Below are 10,211 nucleotides of genomic sequence, written 5' to 3'. Positions count from 1 at the left end.
TATTTTATATTTATTTTACCAAAGGAGGGCCTGTGTTAAGGAGGGGTGGCAGCTAAGTCCGGATAGAGGCTGGGAGTCCCTCATGTCCCTGTCCGCACCTAATATGGAGTGTGGACTGGTAGCTGGAAAGGGGCCAGTTCGCCTCCTTGGCACTGCCGAGGTGCACTTGAGCAAGGCACTGAACCCGAACTGCTTGGGGCATCCATCCATAGGCAGCCCCCTCGCTCTGACATCTCTCCATTTAATGCATGTATAGGTCCTGTTCGTGCACGTGTCTATTTCAGGCCTGTACAAGTACCTCAAGATTGCACTTATGTAAAGTGCTTGAGTAAATTAAAGGTTCAGTTTAATTTAACATTAAATGTGAGTATATGGAGCACAACAGCAGACTTCCATATGACATATAAAAGCTGGATTGATTGATTTCATGTACACCTCTTCAGGTTATTACTTTTTCAGCATGGTCAATCAAAAACTTACATCTTACAGAAAGTATTTCCATTAATGTTATTGTTTATATTGTGATTCTGTGATATTTGTACCTTTATTATCATTAAATACTGTGTTATTTTTATGATTACCCACTTATTTTAGCTATTTATAGCTCTTTCCGTCCTGCATAAATCTACACACTTTTGTCAGACAGTAATTCCCCTCATGATCTCTGCTTCCTGCCTTTTATATGTGAGTACCATTAACTGTTAAATACACAAGTACTCTTCTTTCAAACCACTGCTACTGGCTGCATTCAACACTGATGGCCTTAATAGCATTATCTATAGCTGAAGAAGAAATGTATACAGCTCTGCCTCTGTAAAGTAAGAAAATGTGTTTCACTGACTAAAAGTTACATGTGCACATTTAGAGTTATGTTTGATTAATATCTCGACCAGAGTTGCTTTTTAAAACACTTTATTTTAGAGCTTCCCTCTTTTTTTTAACTATGACCTTTACCACTTCAGCCTCATGCGCATTTCATAAAATAAACTGTCTGTAGAAAATCAAAAAGCCAAAAATGTAGATAGAGATATGAGAATAACTGATCATTTTTGTAAAAGAAGCTTTATGTAAGTGAAAACATCAGATCACATAGTGCTACAGTTCATCAGCTGTAGAGGACCTTTACAAGGATTCATCAGTTTGTTAATGATGAGATGAGATGAGATGAGATGAGATGAGATGTCAGAGATGGGGTGCATACCATAAATGAAAATAAAATGGACATGTAATCACTGAAGATGCTTCAGTGGAGTTGTATCTTTCTGGTTCTATGTTATTGTCCTCTTTGACAAACTGATACAGGGCCAGTAGTCTTCCTTGACAATCTTAATTTTTGAGACACTCTTTGGGTGACACACGCAACTATTTTAGCTGTGTTTATTAATGAGGCCTTGTTTATCAGATCAGCAGTCTTGTCCCTGAGATCTCTGATGTGAGAACTGGGACAAAGACAATGGGATCACAGATTTCTGCTTCTGTGTCTCGTGTCCCAGGACAATCATCATCAGTCTTATGCAGTATATTACGTTGCAGAAAATGATGAGGCATTCACAAGTTTGTATCCTCAGTGCAGTAGCCTATATACTGTACAATGTGGTTGCATTTACCTTCTACACATAAACAAAACTTTTATAACTATATCGGACGTTTTTTTTCTTTCTTTTTTGATCAGACCAACTTTCTTCAGAATTTAGCCTAACAAGGTGGAACTTTAACACTGTGACAAACTGATTAATATCTTGAAACATGTGGAAAAATACATCAGTGAAAGTTTATGCCTACCCTATCTTTTGAGTTCGCTCCAGAAAATGGTCTCAGTGGAATTATACATATTTTTTGTTTGTTTGTTTGTTCTGGAAGTCAAGAAACTATAAACTAACAAGGTGGAATAGTGGAATATAACTTCAGGTACACAGTAAAGTAAAACAATCAAATAAACATGACATAAAATCGAGCACATGCACCAAAAAAAGTATTAAAAATCATTTTAATGTGCAATATTCTGTGTTTATGTGATAAAGAAGACCTTAATATACAATTTAATGTATCTGTTATACATTTTTATACATATTTAAAGAAAATATGAGAATTAATTAATGGGGACGGAAATGTTGCTCATAATAGAAAATATAGTAGAATGAAACACTTAGTTGCATTACAGGGCAATGCTGTCCACTTTTACAAGCTACTGAAATGAGTCAAATGATTGCTTTACATTAAGTGTTAAAATACCCGTTGACTGTTCAGATCCAAACCTGGCAACCCATGATCCACGTCGTCATTTCCGAAGTTGAAGAAAAGGGTTCGCACGGTTTGTTTCCTCGCACCGCCCGATCTCACACACACACACACACACACACACACACACACACACACACACGGTCCATCCATCGATGTCTAGCATTAGCTGTCCTGTGCTTCGTCTTCACCGTAACACCAGTCCGTAGAAGCTGCCATGACAGCTCTCACCTCGAGGGAAACAACAGTTGAAGAAACTGCATTTCGCTGCTGTGTTGGATCCGACTGAGCGAGGGGACGTTTGGTGGAAACCTTAAGTCATCGACCGACCGAGGGGAGCGGAGCAACACGTTACACCAAAATGGCAACCCCCTATGTGACAGATGAATCTGGTAAGGCTGATGCATGTGCCAGACCTTTGTCCAACTGGAACAAAATCCGCTGCATTCAACAGAGCCAACAAAACCAGATTTTTATTTTGTCATCTGCAGTTATAATCGCCAATAATAACATGTTAAAATACGTCTTTGATTCGGATGTTTTGTTTTGCAGCTAACGTTAGCTAAAACGGCTAACGTTGGTTAGCTTGTAGCTATTGCACTTCATCAACGTTAGTGTGAAAACACCGTGATATACCCAGCTATATTAACATGCTGCTTATAAAAAATCGTTTAGTTCTTGTATAACTTTAGAGCTATAGGATTTTCAAATAGCCACTTTGCCTTTTGCGACACCGACCTGACAGTTGCTACATTAGCTAGCTAGCATTAGCTGCTTTGCTACTTCTGCTGTGATTATCAATGACCACTGTGTTCATGATGTGATATTTTAATCACAACACCAGTTACTATTAACGCGATATTTTCTGTGTGAAACTGTGTTCCTTTATAACTTTTCGCCTTGTTTTTTTGTCTCAGAAGAGAAAATGTAATTCACATTAGTTATTAATGTGAGTTATTATGATGGTAAATCAGTGCTAATCATTTACACATTCACTAACTAACGTTACAACAGTAATATAAGTTCAGACTACTTTAACACCCAACTGTGATTTACTGTAGTAATTAGGACCAAAAACAGACAATATTCATGTAGGATTTTTACACTATGATTTATAGACAGATTACTTAATTAATATTGAGGAGAAATTTTACTGTTACAGCAGCCCAGTGTTTTGAAGACAGTATTTTAAGAAAGGAAAAACAACAAAACAAAAATCCCCAATACTTATTAACTGTATGTAATACTTAGAAGCAGTCACTTACGGAAAAAGTGGGAAACTATTACACTGTACATATATATATATATATATGTGTGTGTGTGTGTGTGTGTGTGAGAGAGGTGGATTAAGTGCAAGTGATGCAAAATTAAATGCAAATTATACTGTCAAGTTGCAGTGCAATTGGATCACATAATTAAATTTAAGAAGGTGAAAGCTGTACGAGTCCAGCGTGATGACATTATATAAATTGTGATATAGTATATTTTCAGGAAAATCAACTGAGTAACAGTTAAAAGATAGAATACTCCAACATGACAAATCAAGGAACAGCACCCTGTTAATGAATACATGATATAAAAATACAAAATTTCCGAAAGCACTCTTGCTCATTGGGTTGTAACTTTGCCTAAAATTGGCTAACAGTGGTTACCAGGGATTTTTTGTTTGTTTTTGTGTCCACCAGCCTATGTGGTTGGTGGATTTAAAAAAATCTTCCAGCCACTAAACAGATTACTACTGTTTTTTGGCTGCTGAGTGATGCATGTGTTGCATAACATATCAGTGGTGAGCAGTTTCACCTACGCAAGAAAATAGATCAAAGATTTTACAAAAAAAAAATACCCTCAAGAATGAGCAAAGTTCATGAGTTCTTTCCTTTCCTGTCAGTCATGTCATAACCTTTCAGTTTCATGAGTTCAGCCCGCAGGTTGAGAACCATTCTGGTCTGATATACAGAAAGATATGGAAAGAACTTCTGTATGTATGGTGTTGCAATAGGCAATTGACATGTTCTCACAATATAATTAAAATAATAGGATACCTGCTTTCAGATGTTCTTATTATATCAGTTTATTTCTCAGCTGTAAAACACAATTCTTTGTCCTTGTACCTGAAAGTGCTGTGGGTCTTTAGGCTTTTGATAACTGTAATGATTCAGAGTGTGAGACTGTGTGTTTCCATGAGGGGATGGACGTTACCACACACACACACACACACACACACACACACACTCTGAGCAGCTTGTCAAACTAGTGATGGATGGATGAAGCTTTGGAGCTTTCTTTGTGTTTCTGCCAGAAAAAGATGTAAAGCTTTGGGGCTTTAAATTCAACATGCACAGTGACATCTGGTGGTTTGAAAAACTTACCGCAGCACGTCGCCTCATTGATTTTATACTTTCAGTCCCTCCAGTGTGCAATAAACGCCCAGGAAGCCCATGTGTTATTTATTAAATCTATAATACTCTTGTTCAGAGGTGCTGTATTAAATGCCCTTAACATTGTGTAATATGCTACAGTAAAATATTAAATAAAATGGTACATAAAATATTTATTGACATGAATTATTATTATGTTTTATTGGTGCAAATGTTCCCAAACCTATCATAATGTCTTTTAGTGAACTTGACCATATGATTGACCAGAAACTTTCTGGCTAACATTATGTTCATAAAGTTATCTCCCAGGTAGCGGTAACTAGGGTTGGGTACCGAAACTCTGTACTTTTTGTAGTTGGTACCGATTCATGTCGGTACGATGGTGGGCATGACTTGCACCTCAGACTCAGCAACAATGGCGACAAAAAAAAAAAAAAAAAAGTTAACGTGCAGCACTGTTTCTAAATGTTCTCAATAAAATGTTGAAACTGAGAAGTTTAGACTATGGGCCCGAACAACGCATAGTACGTCCAAATTCACACCTGTTCTTCTCTGTGGATTTTCTCCACGACCGTGCATCATAGCGAGAAGCCACGCGTATCACATGAAACGGCAGAACTGTAGCTTTCCAACAAGGCCAAGCACTTGTCGGTAATCCAATGTTTTCATAGCAAAAACGAATTGATAAAGTTATAATAAAATGATGTATAACAGAGCTTTCATACAGCTTTGCACACACTTTACTCTTGGATGGATTACTTGCGAACGCAGCCTCGCACAGAAATGCCACACATATCACATGAAAGCACAGGACCACACACATCATTGTGCTGTCATCCCATCACGCTACAAATCCAGATTAATTGTCTACAAAATAAAAACCTGACGAATTTCTTTACAATCCATTATACAGATCTTGTTATCAGTCACTTCATATAGTGAGGAATATCGTATCTTACCACGTCTTAGGCTTGCATGTGTTTCTCCCTGTCTGTCCACATTTGTAGTCCGGCTTTCAAGATGCAAATATCTCCATATTGTCCAGTTGACACTCCATCAAACTTTGTATGACAAGACCAGCCACTTCACCTTTGCGTACACAGACACCTGTGCCTAATTATGCATGCTGACAGGGCCGTAGTCATCATATACATTGAGGGGGACATGTATAGCCCCCCCCCCCATGCCCAAAATGTCTCCCCAGTATATAACTGAAACTGAAAAACAACAACAAACTTTGTTTACTGCAAACAAAATGGCAAATATTATCTTGGAGGACATCATTGCACTTGGTTGACTATTTTTCTATTTTTTGATCTTAGATGTAAATATTGCATGTTTCTTTCAGATAAAACACATTTTTGACTTGTGAATGAGTCAATGGAATTTCTTACAATAATGAAAAAATACTGGCAATCATTTTCTGCCTGGCACAAACCACATGTTTTGGACAGCTGTGAATGTCCCACCATCATGGTTCTTATATTGCCAGATTCCAGAGAGTCTCCCCTCTTCATATATGGTAGAATATGTCATTTTCCAACTTGTTATGGTGAGATACATGTAAAAATGTAAGAGTTTAGGCACATAGATTTGTTTTTTTCATTGATATAAAAATTAATATAAAAGTACCGCATCGGTTCAATTATGAACGGTACCCTACCCTAGCGGTAACGCATCAGTTATTCAGTGCAATGCCAGCTAATATTTAACAACACAATTTTGTGGTGAGTTAGAGTTTTAAATTGTTCCAGATGTCAGTGTGATGATGATGTGTGTGTGTTCTGCTTTATATTCATGTGGCAGTTCATTAAATCAGCTTGATGGGCCCGTGGAGCTGCACAGCTTCCACTTCATCCAGTTATTTACATTTACACATTTACATTTGACAAAGACCTTACACATTAATGCAGAGAATGCAGTTTTGACCAACCTCCAAAAGAATCGAGCAAGCTCTGAGGTATTTTCTATGTCATGAGAACAGTCAAAGCCAGCCCACAGCTGATGGGATGAATTAAAGACATTAAAATGTGCAGTTTTATTCATGCAAATAAATCTGCACATTCTAAAATGTTGCACCTGTTGCTCTTCAGGGAAATACATTGCTGCCACTCAGCGACCTGATGGAACATGGAGGAAGCCGAGGCGGGTGAAGGATGGTTACACCCCCCAGGAAGAAGTCCCAGTGTAAGTGCAGTTGGAAAACTTTTGAATATACATTGTTTATGCTATTGTTTAAAATATAGTCATAAAAATCTCAAAACATGTTTAATATTACTCCTAATACTTTCCTTGTATTACAGATTTAAATTCTATTGCTGCACTGTGACCTTAAAATGTCACTATCACGTGATACACATAGACCAGGCCAACATCGCGTCAGTGTCAAGGTTATAATTAATCAGGTATTTTGAAAACTCCGGTTCAGACAAGGTCGCAAAACAATTACTAGACATTTCCATTAAGTAAATGTTTGTTAAACAAGAAATAAATACATACAGACTTGTCAAAATGATCATCCAAACACATCAAATCAAATTGACATCTACAGGATCTTTGATTTTCTATCCCCCAAAAAAGAGTGCAGCCTCAACACTTTGTGAAGTATCTGTATGTGCTGGTCTGGTCTATAGATGTAAGCAGCGTGTTGACGACAGGCCTGACTGATGTGTGAGGAAGTCATTTTTATCTTCTCACTTCTGTATTTAATCCTATGCTTTTGTCTCTTGCTCTTTCAGCTATGAAAACAAGTTTGTGAAGTTTTTTAAGAGCAAACCCGACCTGCCCCCTGGGATGAGCCCGTCCGACACCGCTCCGGCAAAGCAGCAACAGCAGCAGAAGATCCCCGGTTGCGGGGACAGCGAGACAGCTGGTCTCTCAAAGTCTGCCAAACGCAACATGAAACGCAAAGAGAAGAGAAAACAGCAGCAGCACCAGGACGGGGACGTGGACTCGGTGAGCGACGCTGTCGAGAACATGTCCATTTCAGAGAGTGGCGAGTCTTCAAACAAGACAGAAGAAGCGCCGGTCTCCGTCTCGTCTCCCAATGATTCCTCAGCAGCAGCAGCTGAAAAGGCCAAGAAGATCAAAAACCTGAAAAAGAAGCTACGACAAGTTGAGGAATTGCAGCAGAAAGTGGACTCAGGGGAAATAAAGGAGCCGACAAAGGATCAGTTGGAAAAGCTGGGCCGGCTTCAAGCCTTAAAAGATGAGATAGAGCAGCTGGAGCGTGACTCTTGAAGCAATAAAGGAAAGCAGAAGAGTCGGACAGAATATACATACAAACATACTGAAAGACAGGGAAGGGACCTTTGCAGCTTTGTGATCATAGCTTCCATTAAACATATTCTACCTATTTGATATTCATCCTGAACTCTGGAAGTGAACACAGTCCCAGCGCCTTTCAAGCAGAGAGTGACAGGATGTAACGCAGCAGGCGTCACATCTTCAGACCTGACGGGCCTGTTTTCTAGAATCAGATCTCCAGATAACATTAAGACTCCTGCTCGTACGCTCGTATCGACCAGGCTGTTCATTTATAAATATCTTTTAAAGACATCATCGTGAATTGTTTTGTGAGTGTCTGTCCTTTCCATTTTGTACCTTTCATAGCATCAGGTATTATTACGGTATTACTTGCACATGAAATATTTTCTGTTTAAGAGAATATAGTTTGTTGACTCGTCTGCTCTGAGAAGTAACACAACATTTTTGTCAGTAATTCGATGGCCTCTTGTAGTAGCACTAATGTTGAGCCATTGTCTAAACAGTCATTACATCGATTAAAACGACATGCTGCGAAAAATGTTCATCTCACAGTGCTTTTTATTAGTAGAGTGAATAAGTACTCTGTGGGTGAAGGACTGGGGAATTATTTTGGACGGCAGGATGTAAACTCAACCCAGTCACCAGAGAAATGTTGCCATGGTATGTTTTTCTAAACCATGAGTAAGTTACATTTGTATGTTGTTATGTAGAGAATACAATGAAAGTTCACATTTCAACAGCTCTGGTTAACGTGGTCAGATTTAGGCACCCAAACCACTTGGTTATGGTTAGGAGGGGCGGCGCAATTTCCGGCAGGAAAAGCAGCCTCTCTTGGTAAAAAACAACCACTCTTTGGGCCCAAAAAGCAGCAGTGTCTCACTATAACCCTTTTTCCATTGTCACTCGTGGCCGCACCAATTTGTGTTTCCATTGTCAGTTTAGATGCGCTGTGCCACGCCAAGCTGCGCCAGAGATGGACTTTCTCAGGAGTAGGTCCAAAAGCCGGGCCGCCAGCCCTCAAGCGGGTAGCAGTGACTTCTCGCCAACCACAGTCAACCTCGACGACTCCTCCCCAAACAAGCTTGTGTGTTGCTTAACTCTCCTCACCTCTGTCTGCAGGAGACCAGAGAAAAAGGTGTTTTTAAAAGTGTGTGTTTTGGAGTTTAGTTTCTCTCCTGCGTCCTGTTTTTACTTTAGATATCTGCTTTATTTTACTATTTCATGTTCGCTATCCGCCATATTAGAAGTTGTGTGAAGTTGCTGCTCAAAAACTCAACACCTCCTTTTTCATATTGACAAGCAGTTTTGTTTGTTGGTCTGCAGCTTTGCAGGCGTTTCACCCACATGACAAGCCATCCATCATCTCCCCCACCTCCTGATGACAAAGTCAGTTTATATACTACATTACTTTAGAAACGTTGATATAAGTATGAAACGTGTAACTGTATCACATTCATGCACAATGACAACATCCTGTAGAAAAGCAAACGTATTTTGATGCCATTAAATATTTTAGAAACAAGTCACCCACCTAAAGGATGAGGCTGGTGGTTTTGTATACCCAAAGCAATGATTAATTGATGCTGTCGACCTTATCTCTGCAGTCATAGGCGGATATATCTTACTCCTCTGTTCCAGAGAGCTAACAAAATGTCAAAATAAGCCACACTGTTGTTCCTTTACTATAATCAACATGGCCAGTATAGTTAGTTTGGGTTGATCCCTTTTACACCGTCCTGCTTCTGTAAATAATCATGTGAAAACTAAATGTGTATTAATCCGCAGCTGAAAATAGTCCCCAACAAATACACTATTAATGTCTGTCTGAGTAATGTTTGCTAAAAGCTACAGTGCCCCGCTATTTTAGGGAATGACTGAGTCTTACAAAACTAAACTAAACATTCACGACGTGTTCTGACAGAGTGATGTTTTTGGTAGAAACAAATAGACAATTAGAAGTATATAGGAAAATAAAGCCACATGTATCCTTTAAATAACTTTTCCTCTTAAATTTCAGCAAATGTTTTTTCTTCTCAGTGTAATGAAATGAAACAAGGTGACTTTTGCAAACGGCTTCTAGACTAAATGGAATTCTTGTACTGGATTGAACCTGTGAGGCGCTCCAGCAAGTTAGTTTTGCACTTTCATAAAAGTTGAGGGACTCGCAAAAGACGAGAATGAATTTAATCTGTGAAAAATGGATCAAGTGCCCCTCAAAATACTATACTTACATTAGTGAAATATACTTTCTTTGCAGTTGATATATAAGAAATCAACATGCTTTACTGCTTTATTTTAACAGGCAATGATAAAATACATGCACCATTG

The 10,211-nt window shown here is 38.7% G+C and overlaps 1 protein-coding gene across 1 annotated transcript; it reads left to right on the top strand.

The window, feature by feature from the left end:
- The first annotated feature begins 2,322 nt into the window (after positions 1 to 2,322).
- Positions 2,323 to 8,421, top strand: pym1 (PYM homolog 1, exon junction complex associated factor). The gene is made up of 3 exons (XM_049581114.1): positions 2,323 to 2,630; positions 6,710 to 6,803; positions 7,355 to 8,421. Exons 1-3 carry the CDS (start codon positions 2,600 to 2,602, stop codon positions 7,854 to 7,856), a joined length of 627 nt encoding a protein of 208 aa, XP_049437071.1. The 5' UTR covers positions 2,323 to 2,599; the 3' UTR covers positions 7,857 to 8,421.
- Positions 8,422 to 10,211: the final 1,790 nt, after the last annotated feature.

The sequence above is a fragment of the Epinephelus fuscoguttatus genome, linkage group LG7 (genome assembly GCF_011397635.1).
Source record: "Epinephelus fuscoguttatus linkage group LG7, E.fuscoguttatus.final_Chr_v1".
Classification (NCBI taxonomy): domain Eukaryota; kingdom Metazoa; phylum Chordata; class Actinopteri; order Perciformes; family Serranidae; genus Epinephelus; species Epinephelus fuscoguttatus.
The sequence above is the reverse complement of the archived record's forward strand: the minus strand, read 5'-3'. Positions and strand labels throughout refer to the sequence as shown.